Below are 19,902 nucleotides of genomic sequence, written 5' to 3'. Positions count from 1 at the left end.
TGCATGGGTATGAGTCAGTTGCTTAAGGACATCAGACCCCTCCTCACAAGTTTTTTTCAGCTGATTTTTTAGCTATTTTGTTTTTCTCACCTTGGCCAATAAAATGATCACTTAATCTACTGCACTTCAAACAAAAACAGTCAGTATTTACATAATTTGGTTTTGCTATACAGATAGAGCAATCTAAAGATTTTCTAAAAAGCCTAAAGCATTGATGCTATCTATCCACACTGGTTTCCTGTAGGCGATTGTTCATAATCCCCAAGGCCCCCACCCCACCAGAAAAACCGTTTTGGTGCCCATAGCTCTGTCGTGGCCCTTGGTGAGCAGTTTCACTAAGCTGCTTCTGCAGCAGTGCCAGAGACACCTTATTAGACACCATGAACTCATTGACAGAGATCATCTCTCCTGACAGACGACGGCCCAGGTGTACTTCAGCCCCTGCACCAGCATCTGTCTCACTATCGCACACAGTTTCCACAGAGCCATCTGTGTAGCGTTGCCTGCCTATGGGGCACTGGGTGGAGACGGGTTGCACAGCATTGCGTTTCATGCGATTAAGTCTGAGGCGTGCAGCCGGACGCCTTTGGTTTTGGGTTTTGGTTCGAAGGCAGGGGAAGGAACAGAGCTTGTGTTGCCCAGAACAGACTAGCTTACCCAGGATCCAGTTGAGAGTTTGCTTGATGATGATAGAAATGACATTGAAAAGCGAGTAGATACAACATACTCCCATTAGGATGAAAAGGCAGTTTCCAAGCCGGTAGGCCCCTTGAGATTCATAGTGTTCTCTCTGACTGCTCACCAGGTCCCCAAAGCCGATGGTGCTGAATGCCACAAAGCAGAAGTAGAGAGAGTCCACATAACTCCAGTTCTCCATGGAGCTGTACAGAGTAGAGGCACTGCAGGCAATCACAACAGATGCCAGTCCCAGAATCAGCATGACATAATAGACTGATGGTTTCCAGCCTTCCAGGCTGTCCTCCTCACCAGATGACTCCTCTCTGCTCGACATCACACCCGCTCCTCCACACCTTAATCGTCGCTCATGACACCAACGCATGATGTATGCCAACATGGTGATGATCCTTTCGAGGAAGAGGTTAAAGAAGAGGATAGTGGCTGCACAGCCAATGAGGCCATAGAAGATAAGGAATATCTTTCCAGCTATGGTTGCTGGTGTGGTCATGCCGAAACCTGGAAAAGGGTAAAATGGTCAGCGGTGACAGTACCTTTACAAGACTGGTACTGCATCAATTACTGAGAATGTAAGAATTTTAAAGTTTAAAAGAGTGAGTCCTTACCAATAGTAGAGACCACAGTCCCCACAAAGTAAAAGGCTCCAGAAAAGTCCCAGCGTGGCCTCAGTATGTCCACTCTGATCCCTGCTCCGTTTGCCTGTTCATACTGCCGCAGCAAGGTGTGCAGGGCACCCAGGTTGACCCTGTACCGCCTGGTGAAGTTCTCCAGCTGCTGTTTCCAGAGGAGCCTGGCACGGAGTTCGAAGGGGTGCTCCAGAGCCGAGAAGATGGCCGCTCCACACAGCAAGTAGAGAAGGATGAGGCCAGCCAGCAAGCAGAAACGAGCATTGTCTTCATTCAGGGGAGCTCGGGAGCAACAGCAGCAGCCACCTGCAGCCCTCCTCTGAGCCATGAGTACAGCACACGCACCAAGATGCCACTGCAGAAGCATGCACCTCCACTCCTGCCAGTGCTCCCAAATCAGGCACAATTTACTTGCATTTTTGTTAAAACAGCCGGTGAGACGTTGGGCTCCTGAATCTGAAAAGATTCCTTGGATGAATGCACTGACGGCTTTTTCGTCTATTTTATTGTGAATATCTGTAACATAACAAAATAGATACAAACCAGTCAGTAGCCGTTAAAAATAAAAAACTCTTAGCTTATTTTGCTTAATTTTTGCACAAGCCAAAGAAATTCAATTGAAAACATGTCAAACTTTGACTAAATTAAAACCTCTTAGGGATTACAAGTCTGGCAAGTCAACTTGGATAAAAAACTGTTTACTAAGTCACTGTCTTTTATATGTAAGCCAAAGATTGTTAAATCAATAAAGTATAAAACCTAATTTTATGTTACCTGGATGCTGAGAGTCCGCTCCCAGAGCGCCGCTTGGTTAATGTGCAATTCTTCCATGTGTATGCTGAACAATGACGAGAATCCTCTTGAGTTTCATGTGTGTGTGTGTGTGTGAACTGAGAGTCTGTCTGATGTTTCATCTGTGACTTAGTGACATCATCATCTCCTATAAACCTCCTCCTTTTCTGACCCTGCCCTGATTCATATGATCCACTCTTTGTTGCTGAAGCACTTACTTTGATTTTACACATTTACCACATCCCAGAATGACCACATCTGACTAACAACTTCACTTAAATAATTGCTAATTAAATCATTTGATTGTGTCTACCATGCACAGGGAAATGCATTTCTTCTAGTTAAGCAGGAATAATTAAAACTATTAAAACCAAAAGCATTGTGCTAACACAATTTTGGCAGCTAAATAACATCTGGGTGTGGAATCATTATTTTTTACCTTTGTTTTTAAAAACATTGATGCAGCTTGCAGACCCACTAAGTGGCTTTTTGTTGTTCCCCAGACTGTGTGGGAGGATATATCGAGCATGAGTATCAGTTTTTCTGTCAGTTCATCCCTTTAATCTTGTCTGGTGCAGCAGGTAAGGGCATGGGTTCCCCTCCCTGCCTGCTGACTGATGACAGCATTGGGCAGGTGTGGAAGACACGCTGCCCATCTGCCTTATTATGAAGAAAATGATTGCCCTCTGCTTAATATTGTTTTTCAAACAGTTAAACAGCAAAAGGCATGGATGCAATTAGCCTTTCCTTTGTGGGGATGTTTAATTGAGTGAATCAGCAAAGCAACATGCAGGTCTTTGCACTCATCCAGCAGCGGTTTTAAAAACATTTCTGTCTGGGTCACATACTGCTATTATACCTTAACATGCAATGTAGTTTATTGCAGTTTTATGTGAAGGATCAACACACTTCAGTTGATAGCACTATTATTTGTGCACTCCACTTTCTTTAATTGAAACATCTAAGAAGAAAACAGTTCACAGATACAATCTGAATGAGCTTGAGCTGTTCTGAAAAAGAGAATAAGCAAACACCTCAGTCAGTAGATGTAAAAAGCTGGTGGAGAGATGCCCTAAAAGGCTATTAAATGCATACATTTCGAAAAATTGTTCCTTTCTTTGCAAAATTATGCACTACTTTGTGTTGATCTGTCACATAAAATTTCAAATACAAAAATTAAAGTTTGTGGTTGTAACTTGAACTGCACAGTATATCGAATCTCAATCATCATCACAATATACATTTTTGTAACATTGCCATGAAAGCAAATGCTGAATGCCACTAATACAGGTACATCTAAAAAATAGAATATTGCATAAAATTGCAATATGTTTTGCTATTCCTCTCAGAAACTCATATATTATATAGAATTATTGCACACAGAGTGATGTATTCCAAGCCTTTTTTTCTTGTAGTCTGATGATTGTGGCTTACAGGTAAAGAAAACCCAAAATCCAGTCTCAGATAATTAGAATACTGTGAAAAAGTTCATTTTTGGACACTCATGGTGTCACACCCTAATCAGCTAATTAACTCAAAACACCTGCAAAGGTTTCCTGAGCCTTTAAATGGTCTCTAAATCTGGGTCAGGGGTTACGCAATCAAAATTCAAAGAAAGACTGCTGACTGGATCTCAATGACTGGACAGTCACTGACACCATTCACAAGGAAGTTAAGCCACAAAAGGTCATTGCTGAAGAAGCTGGTTATTCACAGAGTTCTGTATCCAAGCATATTGACAGAAAATTGAGTTGAAGGAAGAAATGTGGTAGGAAAAAGTGCACCAGCAACAGGTAGAACCGCAGCCTTGAGAGGATTTTCAAGCCAAATCCATTCAAGAATTTGGGGGTGCTTCACAAGGAGTGGACTGAAGCTGTAGTTGGTGAATCAGGAGCCCCTACACACAGACCTATGCAAGACATGGGCTACAAATGTTGCATTACTCATGTCAAGCCACTCCTGAACCAGAGATAACATTAGAAGGGTCTTACAAGGGCTAAGAAGAAAAGGAATTGGACTGTTGCTCAATGGTCCAAAGTCCGGTTTTCAGATGAAAGCAAATTCTTATTTGGAAATCAAGGTGTCAGAGTCTGGAGGAAGAATGGAAAGGCACAGAATCCATGTTTCTTGAAGTCATGGTTTGGGATGCAATGTCATCTGCTGGTGTTGGTCCACTGTGTTTTCTGAAGTCCACAGTCAATGCAGCCATCTACCAGGATATTCTAGAGCCCTTCATGCTTCAGAAGCCTGACATACTGTATGTGCTTAAAACATTCTTTTTTAATTGGTCTAATGTGATATTCTAATTTTCTGATACACTGATTTTGGGTTTTATTTACTTGTAAGCCATAATCAAATCAATATTATAAGGAATAAAGGCTTTAAATATTTCACTCTATGTGTAATGATTCTCTATGAGTTTCACTCACTTTGAAGCACTGACTGGCAAAAAATATTGCACTTTTACGCAATATTCTAATTTTTGTACTTGTATATTTGGCTTATAGGAAGGGCCTCGACAGCCTTTAAAACCCACAGTAGATGTATATTTATATAAGCTGTTATGCTAAATCTAAAAAAATGGTGGGATTATTGTGATGAAGGAAGAGAAGGAAAAACTGACGTAATTGAAATCGACATTATCATTGCAATATTTAGCAAAAGGATCAAAATTATATACTTGGATATCAAGCAGACATCTGCTGCAGAGGCTGCAAACTGTGTTTGGTTCAGTTTCACTGTACAGTAGGTTTGAGAAGGATCGATTATGACAAACAAACTTTTTTACTTTAAGTACATTACCCTTCTAATAAGAAATGCATTTTTCACAATTTAGTCCAGTCCATAATTACCTACAAATGCTAAATGTGAGATGAAAGTAAACGAACAGGGAAGGACTGCTTACAATCTGCAAATTGAGATATCATATATTAAAAGCCATGCTAAAGACACATTATCCATTTTACATATCAAGTAATATTAATAGAAAAATTAGGTCTGTTCATCTTGTTGATGTTTTCTGAAATCTGATCAATAACATATAGAAGACTGTAAAACACAAGTATGGGAGAAACTTGGCATAATGCCTCTGTGTATTTATTATTTCTAGGTAAAGCAGATGTTTAACAAGTTGTAGTAGTTTAGGTTAACTCAGCTTCCTTGGCTTCTCTGAAGAGTGATTATTTAAGACACTATACAGAGCCGGCCCAAGGCAAAGGGCCCCAGCTGCTTCTCATGGGCCCCAAGAGCACTACGACTGTCTCACAAGTCAAGGTTATAGTTAAAATCTAAAATTCCTGGGCAGGTAAAACTTGAACTGGAATGTTCTATAAGATGTCTGTCCCATTTGTGTGTACAGAGATCTTCCCGCAGCAGAAGAATGATCCACCGGTCTGGGGAGGGCAATGTCACCTCCGGGCCTGTTGGGGTCAGACGAGCCTCGGTTAGAGTGAGGAAGAGGAGGACCAACTGCCTGAAGAAGAAGAGTTTAACGGTTCCCGGTTGTTGAACCGCTCTAGTCTCCGCCGATGGTTGACCGATGGATTGCAACTTGTTTGGGACCTGAGATCACCCCCCAGTTTGTTGGTTTGAGGTTTCATGGAGCGCTGTGGACGAGCTCCTCTCGACGGTGTTCCAACAATGCTTTGACAGCTCGACACCTTCAGGATAATCACTGCAGCTCAAAGTAACATTGTACGATTGTTTGTTTGCCGGGTTTTAAAACTGAGCGCAGTTACGTGATCCAGTGGCGCCGCTTTTCAAGCTAAATGTGTGGCGAATAAAAATAATTAGCGCTAACTATTTAATGATGCCCATGCTAGCTAAGCTTAGCTAACGTTGGTCAGTTAATATGACCGCTGGTCAGAGGTGGAAGATGAAAACATGTACATGTCAAAATCGTATCAGGCTCACAAAGCCTGTGCGAAAACAAAGTTATTGTCTTCATTAAGCTTTATACTTTTTAAAGTTCTCATGGATTAATGCTGCAGTAGAAGATGATGTTTACAGACGCACTGAAGAGAGAAAGTGAGGTGAAGCGTAAAAACCTTAACTGTATCTTGTATTAACTATCATTCAGTTAATGACTTGCTGCGTCAGATCGTGACTGTAAAGTTTGAGTGTCTTACATTTTATAAATACATACACATTTTTTTTTATTTTTCAAACATAAATGGCAAGTCTAAAATTCCGTTCTGCTCACTACTGCCCCGTGTGGTGATTTTGAATAGAGCAAAAAGAAAAACACTTAAAATAGCCAAGAGAAATGGATTTAAAGATAAAGGGAATTCTTAACTCTATAGATATATACTATAAATGAATCCACAATCATTATCACAATATCAAAGTGTGCAATATTGCACTTGCAAAGACTACTTGGATGCAATGGTGGGATATTATATTTCAAATGCCATGCATAGAAATTCTGCATGCCAATCAGACCTTTTTAATGGAGGTTCAGTGACTTGAAGGCTACAATTAATGTACATTATTAATGACAGAGATGCTAAAGCTCATGAATATATGTAGGAACATAGTGATATAGGAACAAGGGAAAGAATCATGAAAAAGTGGGTTAATGTCATACCAAAATTCAGCTTCACTACCCTTAAGTGAGGCCTTCGTTGGTTTCAATTTTCTTGGTTTCTTTGGTGACTTCCTTCATTGATTAGTTGATGCTCTTTGGGTTATTTTGGGTAGGCTTTTTTCAGTGTAGATAATGACATTGCAAAACTTTCCAGACTTATAGTGATAGTCACTGTCCGTGACTTCACTTTTTATCAAAAATACTTCTTCCACAGCACTGTTTATCAAAGCAAATTTTGAATTTAGTAAAGATACAATTTTTTTCATCTGTATCTAATGCACACATGCCTCTGACATTTCAGCTGCCACTCATAAATTATAGGTAATATAAAATTTAGGGAAGGACAATGTGGCAAAACTCCATATGTCACATTTCTTTTACAGTAAAATAATCATGATTTTACCATATCTAAAAACTTAGCCCTGATAGAAACCTACAGCAGAGCATTTCTGATCAGAATGACACAGTTTGTTCAATTTACCAACTTTTACCAAATACAGTTAATCTAAGACTTTAAGTACGCTCAGTCTAAAGCAGTTTTGATCTAAAAAGGCTCATTTTGTGTGTACTATTATGCCAGATAAGCTCTAATGAAGCATTGAAGCTAAACTAATCCAGTTCAATTTTACTAGTCACTTCTAATTTCTGTAATGTATAAATTATATGTGTTTATTGATTGATATTTTTGAATTATTCTCTCCGATGCAGTGCCAGAGATGGAAGACGGCTCTGAGTTGATGGAGGACGTTGTGTTTCGAGGAGTGGAGTTTTCTGTGAAGATGGAGTTGGATAAGAATTTGCTGATAGTGGAAATCTCTGACTCAGTGACAGCAGATCAGTGGAGGGGGGAATTTGATCCTGCATGTAAGTGGCATATATAAACAATAAATATCATCTAAGATCTATATTGTGGAAGTGTTAATGTTTAAATAAGTTTTTTTTTTTTTTTTTTCGTCCCTCAGATATTGAAGATCTCACTCGCAAAACTGGCAACTTCAAGCAGTTTCCCATTTTCTGTAGTATGCTGGAATCTGCTGTGAGGAAGGTGTCGTTTTTTTTGTATTTCTTATAGTATTTTCTTAAGTTTTCCAAAGATTTAGAGTTTGAATAGTAACAGTGGAAAGATGGAAACAAACAGATTTGCTTGGGGCAGTACTACCTGATGAGAAGGCTCATTTACTGGAGTTTGAGCAAGAAATGTGAGGCCTGCTAATTCACAGGGCCTGGAATGCATTCAGACGGAGATTCTACATGTCAGATTCACTTTCAAACGTCGGTGTTAGCTGTCTCAGAAACGTATGACCAGAGCTCGCAACGAGCGTGAGACACACGCCACAAATGACATCCCTCATGCTGAAAAATAACCAAAGCCCTGCCATCTGCAGAGCTGTTTCGTCCTATTTCACAGCTTGGTGGGCAAAGTGCATGCTGGGATTACAGGATCCTCCTCCTTTTCTTTTCAGCAACGCGGAAAGAAATAGACCAGTACATCAGGAAATAGCGTGGGCAGGCTAGAATGTATAAACTTGAGCACGTGTCAGTTTGAGCTAAAATGGTTACTTGTTGCTACAGCTGGGGCCAACAACAAAATCTGTGACCATCAGAATCTATGACTGCAGAGGGGCACGCCTGAAATATTCCTCCCCCTGTGTTGCGAGCCAAAGAGTGTTAAATCAAATTCTGTGATCATTAGATGTTGTAATTTCAGGGAACGCTGTTGAGTCTGTCCAACTGAAATATTCATTCCTATTCTGATATCTGTTTTCAGAAACAAGGATCATACTGGATATTAAATCTCAGTGATCAGTATTACCTTTCTGACACTTCAGAGTATTAAAACTATAATTTGAACACTAACAAATGAATGTCCCCTGAAATAAAAAAGGTTACATTTTGAGACGCCTGTTATCAACATGCGACCATCCTGACACTGAAAAGCAAAGCGAACTTAAAAATCTCAGATCCCTCTTTCTGTTGTAGAATAAAATGTTTTCAGCATTAATACACTGAATTTCTGTTGGTAACACTATATATTAAATTCCACGTCGGTCACACATTCGTATAACAGCTATCAGAGTGATCCTTTACATTTTACAGCAACATCAGATGCCAGCAAAATGAACATAAGTACATTTTTATAAAGTAAATATTTTTGTCGCATTGAAGCCAAGTTCATTTCTAAAGCTTCAGCGTTTTAGGGTCAAATGCATAAGTTTAATTTATGTATTTGACTAAATCTGTTCTTTTATTAGATTAACCAGTTAATATCATTTCTATTTCTGTTTTTTTGTAAAATTAGACATTTTTCGTAATACCAAAAACAGAGGCAGAGATATAGGTATGAGGTTCGGATGGTTCAGGCACAAATCCAATTTAAATGACTAATCGTATAAAACAAAAAATTTACAAAAATTACCAACAAAATAAAGACTTAAAAGCTTGACGAAACAAAAAAGTTTTCAACTGGTTTTTAATATAAACCCCTTGTAAACTATTGTTACAAATTCACCTCAAACAACCATACAGCCAAGGTGGAGTATTTAAAAGACTAATGCTATTCACCACAAAGGGACATATTGGAAGCACTTTGCTGCTATCTAGTGATCAAAGTTATACCTATTTAGCTAATCTGCGTACTAAATCCCAACATTTATATCTGTTGTGTCTGGTATATTCAAAGAACAATTTCTACATAATTTGGAACCTGTACCAAAACAAAAACAGCAGTTTTTTTTTGGTTTTGCTGGTTAATGCTTTGAACGTTGCCTTAATAGGAGTGAATGGTGATGCTCCTTTAGTTTCCACACCATTACTGCAGTTTCTTTTGGCCAAATTTGTCTTCCTTGTAATTATAAATGATGGAACAGTGTAGTGGGGGTTTTTTTCAGCCTGCTGACTGGCAGTACGTAGCAATATGTGGGGGATAAGCAGCATATAACTGTGTTCCAGACAACCAGAAAAAACTCTGGGAACTTTGCTACTTTCTCTGGCATTTCATTAAATGGACTTTAAACCATAGAAAAGGTCTGACAGCAAACTTGTTACACTACGGCTCGTGTTTAGTCCCTGCTGGATCCGATCAAACCTTCATTAAATGACGTGTTTATCAGATCAGAAACCGAAAGGGCTGCGGATAATTTCAGACCCATTTTAAATCCCCATCCTTCATCTAACTACAGTTTCTCCCTTCAGACGAGTGATTCCGTCACCCTTGACCTCCTGACTTATGCTGACCTGGAGCTGCTGCGTAACAGGAAAGCCGGAGTGGTCAGTCGTCCTCGTGGCCATCAGCAGCAGTCAGCCCTGACTGCCAAAAGATATCTCATCCTCATTTACACTGTGGAGTTTGACAGGTTTGGATCACTTTATGGCAAAGTTTACAGCTAAATGTTGTTGTTCTAGTCTCTCGTGAGCCTAGATTTAAAATGTGGCATATATTTCTGTTGTATTGGTAGGATCCACTACCCATTACCACTGCCCTATGTTGGTAAGCCTGACCCAGCTACCCTGCAGAAGGAGATCCGAGCCCTCAGAGCTGAGATAAGTGCTCTCACCTCCCATGGAGGAAATAAAACTACAGATCTAGAAATGCATCGGCTACGACAAGAGTAGGTTGCCTTAATCACTCGGTCACTGGCAGATATCCAAAGATACCTTAGGCTATTTTGTTTTTTTTAAACCAAAGTTTGTTCTGAAGGCTTGCTGCAGTGAAAGAAGAAAAGGAAGCCATGGCCAAGGCTCTGGAGAGGCTGCAAATGAGTGGGAGTGGTTCTGCCCTGGGTAGAGAGGACTGGAGGATCAGAGATGTGGTGCGGACGCTAGAAGAGCAGCTTGTCAAGGAGAGGGCCAAAAGTCAACGCTCAACTAGCAAAAGGTGCCAAGAACAGCGACTCCTAATGGAGCAGGTGAAAGTTCACTGAATAAGATCACTGATGCTCACTTTGATTCTCTGCTGGTTTTAACCTTCCTCCTTCCTTTCTAGTTGGAGGATCTGAGAGCATCGGAGTGTGCTCTCCGTGTTCGGGTCAAGAGTCTCACCAATGAACTGACGTTACTACGGAGAGGGTTAGACAATCTAAGCGTGTACTATATCTTTACTTTCTCTCTTTCATTCAGTCATTCACTTATATTGTGGATTAACATTCAGCGTCTGGAGATTCCACTCACTCAGCGTACATGTTCTTGGTGCCTCTACAGCAGAGTGTCTCCGGTGTCGGGTCACATCGGCACTCGAATTGACGGGGAGGTCTATCGTTCTCTTTCACGTGAGAGGAGGTCTGGCTATGGAGGTGTCATGGCTCGTTCTGGGTCCAGAGAACGGATGGAGGACAGGAGACTGAGGTCAGGCGAGAGGGGAAGAAGGGCCGATTCATCAGGACCGCGTCCTCACATACCAAGGCCATCACCCTCACCCACAGGTGTGTCAAAAATCTAATTTCCTTCCAGTGAACGCATCACATGTAAGTACCACCATGTTGTGCTAACCACAACGCTTCTTAGTGTAGACTTTCATACTGAGGTATTGTCAGTAAAGGAAAGATGCCTTTGCTCCTAATGGACACTACCGGTCAAATGTTTTAGACACTTTCACATTCATTGTTTTTTTTTATATTCATGACTATTAACATTGTACATAGATTCTCATTGAAGGCATCAAAACTGTGAATGAACACATATGGTATTATGTAGCAAACAAAAGATTGTAAAATATCTTTAAATACGTGTTATATTTTAACTTCCTTAAAGTAGCCGCCCTTTGATAAGTGTTTAGATCTTGGTGAGAATCTACAATGTAAACAGTCATGAAAAAAAAGAGACCCATTACGTGAGAAAATCTATCTAAAACTTTTGACCCGTAGTGTAAATTATTAATGACCGCTCATAGTTGCAAGTTGTGGAAGAAAAACTTTGACCGCTGTTTGATTATAGTTCAGTTTTGTCAGGTCAGAGCTTTATAAAACCTGTAGATGGGAAATCTACCTCTACTCTGTGATCGGTGCATCTCTAGCCTAAATGACAGAACTTTTAATGTCCAGAAATTCATCATCTGAGGAACAGATAACGAACAGCAGGATGAGAGCAAAGTGAAACTAATGTACTACTTTAGAAATGTGTGCCGCAGCTCTTTCCCCTATGGATCTATAGACACTAAACGGCCTTACCTACTATAAATATTTTTCCTGTGGCTATCTCACATTAATAATATAGGTAATGTTCTTTTGATAATGCAATAGATGCAGGAGGGTTTTTGGGCCATTCATAAACCATGCAACTTTTACTTGATTGTCAGTTTAGTGTGGGTTGTGTGGTTTAAAGTTTATATTTATATGCATTGTTATTGCCCATCTACAGGTGTAGCAATTGAATGTTCTCTAAAAAAAAAAAAAAACAAGAACATAGCCCAAAACACTTAACCAGAATCCATAACATGAACCCGTTTATTTTTTGCACCATATTCATCTTTTGAGCTCGGAATCAAATCCTTTTTCCACAAATGTATAAATGGAAATGTTTTTTTTATCAGGCAGACCAATGAACCCCAATGAATACACATTGAAACTGTTGTACTGACATCTTGTATCTTGCAGGTTCTCGGGTTCCTCGCTTTGACCCAACTGCCTACATCCAGGACAGGCAGCGCAGGCAGAAAGAAGCAGAACTCAAAAGGTCAGTTCCTATTTTAATTGCACTCCTCTGTTTTATGCAGCAGTTGAATTCATGAACACCTTTTTTTGTTTTTCCAGACAGCGGAAGGTGCGAAGGGACATATTTCCTTCACCCGTCCTCCCTGAGAGGGGCCGCTCCCGATCCAGAGAGGCCTATCCTCAGGTGGTCCGGGCTGGCAGCAGAGACAGGAGTCTGTCGATGGAGCGTAGAGGCAGCAGGAACTCCTCTGGGAGCTCATTAGCAGATATGGATGAAATGACCAAAACTCTTCTCAGGTACTGTGATTACAGTAGAAACCATTTTTCAGAAAAGTATGTAAATTATTTGAATCATTAATTATTTTTACAGGGGAAGAAAACAGACATACAATGGACCTAGTACGGTGAGTAATCTAACTTTATATTGAATGTGTAAAAGTACCATCTATATGTTTCTGTAGGGTTCTGCTTTATTTTGTTTTGGGTCAAAGTGAAAAAACAAAATCTGAATTAAATGATGTATTCTGATCTTTGAAGTTACAGAAACATCTTATGTGGTAACTACAGCACCTATGGTTAATCAATGGGTGCCTTTTTTCCCCTCTGTATGTAAAATAAATGGTGCTTATTACTTTTGCCTAAATAAGTACTTTATCTTTTTCAGTCTCGAGGCCTTTTAACCAAAAAGCCATTATGTAGTACCCCAACACACAGAAGAAAAGACACCGGTAACTCAATGATTTAAAATAAAGTCCTAGTTGACACTGTTTATAAAGCTAATCATCATTTAATGTCCAAACCACAGAGGGCTCCATAGACACAGGGGCTGAGCTGTCAGAGATTGATGCAAGGCTGCAGGCCCTTCAGGAATACATGAGGGACCTGGACACAGGACACTAAACTGCTGCTGAAGCCCCCGTGTGAACCAGACAGCCTGGCCTGAAGCTCCGGGTAACTGAGGAAAACGTCCTGAATCAAACAGCAGCTTTTTTTATTATGTGTTTAAACTAAATGACTGCAGGAATCTACAACCATCACTGTGAAGGTCACTGGACTGTTTTGTGTGTGTGTGTGTGTGTGTGTGTGGACTGTAATTTTTTTTACGTCCTAAATTCTTAAATTATTTAAATATGACCAATTCTGTGTGGAAATTATAGGTCATTTAGAAGTTGGCCAAACTTGTGCATGTTTGCAGAAGTGGTCTGTACTTTGGTTGATATTTATTTTGTTTAAATTGTTTTAACTCTTATATTGAAAGTGCAGTGTTGATGTCCTTTCATGTCTACAATTCTTCATTAATGCTTAATACAGCTTGGGGAAGACAATAGATCATTTATATTTCATGACATGGTGCGGTTATATAAATCTTTGCTGATTTTCTCTGGTGGTAAACCCAACAAAATCTATGATTTGCACTCATGTATTTGTTTTATCCTCATGATAGAATAATAGAAAATCCACATGTTGAACATGGTCCCGAATGCATGCTGGGATAGACTCCAAGGACACTAACCAAGTAGATTTGCATGTTGCCAAAAGCATACTTGTTAAAAATGTGATTCTGCCGAAAGTATATTGTTTTGGTTTATTTTTCCAGTTTGAATTGGAAGGTTCCCAGTGCATTTTACCATTACAACTGATCCACATGTGCATTATTAATGACGTTTTCATTGTATCAGTCCCTTTTAGATGAGCTCAAACCCTGTGTGGAAAAATAAATATTTGTGCTGACTTAAATCTGTTTACTTTTACAACCTACAAAATGGCCAAAAACGTCTTTGAAATTGTATGCAAACTGACTGTTACTGTTATTTTTTCCTGTCTGCCTTTTTGTACCTTCTAAAAATAAGAAATATAACCTTTGTGTAAAAATGCTTGTGGTTTTTTAAGTGCTTTGTTTCAGTAATGAATAAATGAAGAATACAGTTTAACTGAAGAAAGGCTGTTTTAATGGGAACATTAGGAGAGCTGCACCATGAAACCAGTTTACTCTTAGATACCTATACTGGATTCAGAGATATCAGTGCAAAATATAACAGTTTAATTTATAAGAAAAAATGTTTATCTCACAATAAAACTTCTCTAATTTTTTTAAGATGCAGAATCACTTGATTTCTACACAGAATAATTAAAAGGTATATTTGTGAACAATTTTCTATTAAAGTGCACAGTTATACTAATGCAGCATTAAAACAATGGAAGTGTTTAGCATTACAGTTTACATTCAGTTGTTAAGAGAAGAAGAGATAAAGCAAAGTGACTAAAGTAGCAGACATTAGCGTCTTCCTCGTGAGGCTTGGATTCCTCGCTCACACCTCCCCAGGCTGGTTTGAAGTACTCGGATTAGCGGGCGTCACGGTGCGTCGACTGTTGAATATGGCCTGAATTTGGAGCGTGAGCTATGGAAAGAAGAACTGAAATGTCAGAGTGGCCATTTGTACAAATCTGTACTGAGAAGCATATTCGGTCACGTATTAGTGACTTACAGTTTGCTGCTTCGCGAGAGAGGCTCGATAAAGGGTCTGTGCGAGTTCCCGTCTGTTATCATCAGACTGTTTCCAAAGCTGGGCTTTGATCTGCAGCTCTGCTTGAGGCAAGAGGGGGTACTGTTGGTGCTGTGGGAGAAAAACAAGTTGATGAAAGAACTGCTTGTACCTGCTTTCTTCAGTTCAGAGTTATGTGATTGAGTGGGTAAGAGCTGGAATACAGATTCTTGGTCGTCATTTCTTTAATAAACACAATTTGGCAGGGGATAATGTGACTTACTACTTTAAAAGGAACATGCCTGAAACCAACTATAAGCCTATCCCCTGGGGCTGTCTATGCTCATATATGCATATAAGCCCTTTATAGTGAATCATTTTGATTTTCAGTCGATTTTAATGCTACGCATTTAACAGCAACTTCCTTTAGGCAGATAAATATATTGTAGTTCCACATATTGAAAAAAAAAAACTAATACTACTTAACCAACACTTTTATATTTTTTATTATTACCAGAAAATCTTATTAGATACTTATCAGTTGCCATTTTTCTTCCCCAGAACAAGGTTTGCTGTTGCATCTCGTGTATTTTACCCAAATAAGGAGCAGTTCCTAATATTAGCAACCTAAAACAGAAAACTATAGAGTATTTTTCAGATCTGGATAAATATGAAATAGTATTTTGTAGTTTTCCATTCCACTGTTTACATGTTCCATCCCTCTGTTCATCCACATGTTTGCCACCACTCATTTTCCATCCATCCATCCATCCATCCATCCATCCATCCATCCATCCATCCATCCATCCATCCATCCATCCATCCGTTTTAATTCCATCTATCCAGCCATTCATTTGCCCACCTTTCTCTCTTCTTTTTACTTCATTGCTGTCTTAAATCTATTTATTCCACCATTCATCCATCCATCTTCGTTTTTTGTAGGCTCCATTTTAAAGCCTGACTTCTTCAGAGAGTTCTACAGTAAAATAATGTATTTACACTTTTAAAATGGGCCTAAAATGACTCTGGAAATGTGAGTCTGGAAAATAACTTCTTTTTGATGAAAAAAACGAGTAGGGACTCTGAAAATAAACTGACTTTTAGGGCCAATGTATGTAAACCAAGAGGAATTATGTGGATTTTGCTGGGTGTATCAGACAGACCTTCAACTAGAGTACTGGATCCCGATGTCAGGCAGCCCAAGTTTAACAAACTCTTACCATAAGGCAACCTTTGCTATGGGTGATTGCCCAGGGTGGCATTAGAAAGGGTGGCACATAAATATCAAAAATAGAAACCATTTATCAGTCAGCTGCACCTGAATACATTTTTATTGCTTTTATGGAAAGGTGGCAACTCCTGCTGGCTGTTGAAAACAGGGAAATTAGGGTGTGTTTTCTGTCAATCACACAGCACCCACGCTGGGTAAAGTGTAAGTTATTATATAACATCTTCTCCTTTAGCTTCGCTCAATGGGGAAAATTCAAGAGGGGCTTAATTAATGTATTAACTGCTGCTGAGGACCTCAGCAAACCATGTAAGCTAGTCAAAAAAGACATCCTGCTTGAGTTCACTCACCAGTCGTAAGATGTAGTCCTCAATAGTGTGAGCCCTCATCTTCTGCAGGTTCAGGAAATTCACTGATACATTTGTTCTGCTCTTGTTAAGTAGCTCCTACAAAGAAAGAAGTATTAACATTCTCGTAGAATCCAAATATAAGCAGCATCAATTCTAAGATAATTTTGAAGTTTCTTTTTTAATACCAGTAGCTCCTCATTGGTCTTCTTCTGCAATGTGTCCTGGCTTGAATTGTCTGGGAGTTTGGCTGGGTTCGACTGATGAAAAACAAGCTAAACATTTAACTACAGAAAGTAAAAACACTATAAATTAACTTGTCTTTATAAGGGATCTTTTAGGATGTTAATGCATTACCTCGGCTTCATACTCAGCCCACGCAGCTTTGCGCTCTGCTTCACTGAGCTCTTCCTCTTGCTTGTGGTCCAGCAGGGATTCATGCTCATGGTAAGACACTATCCAGTCTTTATGGATTTGTAATAGCTGTGCTAGGATGCTGTCCTGAGAAATAAACACATACAGTTAACAAGTGGTGTAAAACATTTTGCCCTATTTGTGATCATTTAAAGATGGCGAAGTCACCTTTGGCAGAATAGGTGTCGGCCTCTTGCTTTTTCTAGAGTTTGGATCATCAAGCATGTCTGGTTCGAATGTGTAGAGTTCTGTCAGTTCAAAATGAGTGAAGTGTCTCTTAATCTGTTGATGATCTACAACTCTAAAGGAGAGAGACTGCTTGGTCACTTGACGATCGTAGATCTTCTCTTCCATGGTTCCCTGTTCAGAACCACAGACTATTTTTTATTTCAATTATTTCACCAAACAGACTTGTTAAAACATTTATTTTAACCATTTTTATTCAAATCATTGGTTTACCTGAGCCAACAAGCGGTACACAAACACTTGTTTCAGCTGACCGAAGCGATACACTCTGTATATGCTCTGTATGTCATATGAAGGATTCCACGATGCGTCAAAGATAACGACCCTGTTAGCAGCCACAAGGTTGATCCCAAGTGAACCAGCTCTCGTTGAAATCAGAAACAATCTGCCACTGAAACCATTCAACATTAAAATAACAGACTTCGTCAAACCTTTGGCCCGAGCCTTATTAACGTACAACTTGGAACACAGATTACCGGAAGTTACTGGTGTTATTAAACACATCCGCCCATTTCTTCCTTAATGAAGCACTGGTAGAGCCATCAAGTCGATAGTAATCCACGTTTTTAATCCAGCTGCCATCTGATTATTAAGGAAAGCACAAAAATGAAAACTAGACATCCACTGGGAAAGACATCTGGATAAGCATTTCTTTTTTACTTTTGAGAGATGATAATGGGTCTCTGGCCTCGTGAGAAGCTGCGAGGAATTCCTCAATTAGGTTCAGTGAGATCAAGGACTGACTGAACACCAGCCTATGAATGCAAAAACAGGTTTGGTTGGATGTGAGTCTGGCAGAAAAGCAGCACTGCAGATTTAACTTACAGTTCCTTCACATTCAGTGTCGTTAAAAGTATTCATGCCCCTTCGGACAAACCAGCACAAAGGGCCACGTATTTGAGTACTGACACTTTTCAGATTTTTATTAATGAAACAAAAACTGAAAGCAATGCATAATTTTCCCTCTACTTCACCATAATTAACTACATTGTTTTGATCTAACGAATAAAATCTCAATCACATTAAAATGCTAGTCTGGTATATAACAAAATGCGGAGTGGTTCAAGATTTTTAAATGCCATGGTGTGATAAAAAAAAAACATACACTTTATCATCCAGGTCTTCGGCCATTCGGAGGATTTCAAACAAAAGCAACATTTTCCCCGAATGCTCCATGATTCTGACGTCACGTTCAGTCAACAGATGCTTGTACCAGGCCTGATTGGGACTCTGAGACCTCGGCCTGCAGGCTGCTTTCGCTCCTACAGAGAACATAGGAAACGAGAAACTCCAGCTCTATATTTTTCTAGGCTTTAGGATTGGGGTATTGTGACATATGCTTCTACGTATAATACCTTCCAGCACAATTTGGGGTACATCAGTAGACATGGTGCTGTTTCCATTGTCATTCAGTTCTTTTCCTTCATTCTCTTTCAGCCCACTGTACCAGCAAAAAATAAAGACTGATAAATACATAAAAACAGATTACAGGGTAATGAAAAGCTTTTTTTCAGCATACTGTAATAAGCTAAAAATGCAAAGAAAACAAATGAAAGTATAATAATTTACCTCTCAGCCACAATTGTCTCTACATTTATCAGCTGTGCTGTTTTCTGAAACTGATTCTTCTTATAAACATTTTTCTGTGATTAAATAAAAAAGATGAGTTAATCAAGATAACAGTTCAAACTAGTGAGGTGTTAATGTGCATTCAATGTGATTTGTCCACCTTCCTGTGTTCGTTGCTGAGGTGAAGACACCAGGGATGACTCCAAATTTGGCTGAGGACCTGAAAATCCTTGAAGAGGTGCGCACCTGTTTTGGTCTTGGAGCCCTCACCTGAAAGTAAACAGGCATGTTAATATCATTGTGATTCTGGTAAAACATCTGAAAAAAATCTAACAAATAAACTACAGAACTGCAATCATCTTCACATGAATTCGGGAAATTAGAAGTAAATCTTCCAGGTCGGGTTAAGATGACTAAAAACTTTGTGCGTATGTATTAACTAGTGTTTGTTTACAGGTAGACGTGTCCTTACTTGCGACATGGTCGAGGTAGTATCGATACATCTTATACTGAAGTGGGGAGATCCTCACCGACAGCACATACTCGTGTTTTGGAGGCAGAAACTTAGTTAGCTCTGAGTAATCTCTTCTCTGTGAAACAGAAGATGAACTCAATCAGAAAGTATAACCTTAGAGTACAGCTACCATCCAGCTGGCCGTTGATCTTCTTTTTACCTGCACACATCCAGCCAAAACTGCATGAAGAACATGGGCGCGCTTCTTCATGATCCGGACGTCCATCAGGGTGGAGTCGGCACACTGGCCGTTCTGAATTGGGTTGATGAAGCGGTTCCTGAACTCACTCAGGGAGCCCAGAAGATTCTTCTTGATGAAATTCACCATGCAGTGGTCTGCAGGAATAAAACACACCTTGCTAATACAAGTGTCACAACAGAAACACACTAAATGTTGCTCACAAAATTTTGATTTGATCTACAATATGATCTGCAGTCATAGGCAGAAGTATCGAGACTTTCAGGAATCTTGTTTTTCTTTGCTTTAATTTCTTAGTAAAATCTATTTAAATTAACTTTACCACAAAACCTTATATACAAAGTCTCATACACCATGGATGAACTTCATCGACAACTTCAATATTGTTTTTTACAAAAATGACACCTTTTCAAGCAAGATGGTTTCTGCTTGAACAAGCTGGGAGCCAGACATCTCACATCTAATCTCTTCTATTCAGTGAATAATCCGCCAGCAGGTTCGACCTTCAGCAGAGAACATGGAGTATCAACAACAATGATAATGCTGCCACCAACAGCT

The 19,902-nt window shown here is 39.5% G+C and overlaps 3 protein-coding genes across 7 annotated transcripts in view; 1 reads left to right on the top strand and 2 right to left on the bottom strand.

Annotated features, from left to right (window-relative positions):
* Positions 1 to 217: 217 nt before the first annotated feature.
* kcnk12l (potassium channel, subfamily K, member 12 like) lies at positions 218 to 1,689 on the bottom strand. Its single transcript, XM_047380078.1, has 2 exons — positions 1,302 to 1,689; positions 218 to 1,194 (listed from the first exon to the last, which is right to left on the bottom strand). Exons 1-2 carry the CDS (start codon positions 1,687 to 1,689, stop codon positions 218 to 220), a joined length of 1,365 nt encoding a protein of 454 aa, XP_047236034.1.
* Positions 1,690 to 5,444: 3,755 nt separating this feature from the next.
* Positions 5,445 to 14,275, top strand: ccdc61 (coiled-coil domain containing 61). Of its 5 annotated transcripts, none has more exons than XM_047379944.1 (13): positions 5,445 to 5,799; positions 7,408 to 7,563; positions 7,662 to 7,744; positions 9,892 to 10,052; positions 10,155 to 10,307; positions 10,397 to 10,604; positions 10,682 to 10,782; positions 10,900 to 11,117; positions 12,288 to 12,366; positions 12,444 to 12,641; positions 12,715 to 12,748; positions 13,009 to 13,072; positions 13,150 to 14,275. In XM_047379944.1, coding segments are annotated over exons 1-13 (1,551 nt in total). In that variant the 5' UTR covers positions 5,445 to 5,798; the 3' UTR covers positions 13,245 to 14,275. The 5 variants fall into 5 exon arrangements, with proteins under 5 accessions (XP_047235900.1, XP_047235903.1, XP_047235899.1 ...); XM_047379947.1 differs by having other exon boundaries at positions 5,446 to 5,799; positions 10,682 to 10,764; XM_047379943.1 differs by having other exon boundaries at positions 5,446 to 5,799; positions 10,897 to 11,117.
* Positions 14,271 to 19,902, bottom strand: part of LOC124876898 (transcriptional regulator ATRX-like) — a 28,649-nt gene continuing 23,017 nt past the window's right edge. Inside the window, exons 21-35 of the mRNA XM_047379940.1 lie at positions 19,306 to 19,481; positions 19,104 to 19,221; positions 18,792 to 18,901; positions 18,632 to 18,705; positions 18,418 to 18,503; positions 18,168 to 18,324; positions 17,723 to 17,817; positions 17,539 to 17,644; positions 17,276 to 17,453; positions 16,985 to 17,176; positions 16,760 to 16,903; positions 16,591 to 16,662; positions 16,406 to 16,501; positions 14,831 to 14,959; positions 14,271 to 14,743 (exon numbers count right to left, since the gene is read on the bottom strand). Coding sequence (XP_047235896.1) covers positions 14,654 to 14,743; positions 14,831 to 14,959; positions 16,406 to 16,501; positions 16,591 to 16,662; positions 16,760 to 16,903; positions 16,985 to 17,176; positions 17,276 to 17,453; positions 17,539 to 17,644; positions 17,723 to 17,817; positions 18,168 to 18,324; positions 18,418 to 18,503; positions 18,632 to 18,705; positions 18,792 to 18,901; positions 19,104 to 19,221; positions 19,306 to 19,481 — 1,823 coding nt within the window. The 3' untranslated portion in view covers positions 14,271 to 14,653. The remainder of the gene's footprint in view (positions 14,744 to 14,830; positions 14,960 to 16,405; positions 16,502 to 16,590; positions 16,663 to 16,759; positions 16,904 to 16,984; positions 17,177 to 17,275; positions 17,454 to 17,538; positions 17,645 to 17,722; positions 17,818 to 18,167; positions 18,325 to 18,417; positions 18,504 to 18,631; positions 18,706 to 18,791; positions 18,902 to 19,103; positions 19,222 to 19,305; positions 19,482 to 19,902) is intronic.

Source organism: Girardinichthys multiradiatus, chromosome 11, assembly GCF_021462225.1.
Source record: "Girardinichthys multiradiatus isolate DD_20200921_A chromosome 11, DD_fGirMul_XY1, whole genome shotgun sequence".
Taxonomy (NCBI): domain Eukaryota; kingdom Metazoa; phylum Chordata; class Actinopteri; order Cyprinodontiformes; family Goodeidae; genus Girardinichthys; species Girardinichthys multiradiatus.
This window is presented reverse-complemented; position numbering and strand designations above follow the sequence as displayed.

Coding starts and splice junctions, on each gene's coding strand:
- kcnk12l (XM_047380078.1), bottom strand. CDS start 1,689: ATGCTTCTGCAGTGGCATCTTGGTGCGTGTGCTGTACTCATGGCTCAG. Junction 1,195..1,301: donor GACTGTGGTCTCTACTATTG/GTAAGGACTCAC, acceptor ACCCTTTTCCAG/GTTTCGGCATGACCACACCA.
- ccdc61 (XM_047379943.1), top strand. Junction 7,564..7,661: donor GGGGGAATTTGATCCTGCAT/GTAAGTGGCATA, acceptor TTCGTCCCTCAG/ATATTGAAGATCTCACTCGC. Junction 11,118..12,287: donor GCCATCACCCTCACCCACAG/GTGTGTCAAAAA, acceptor TGTATCTTGCAG/GTTCTCGGGTTCCTCGCTTT.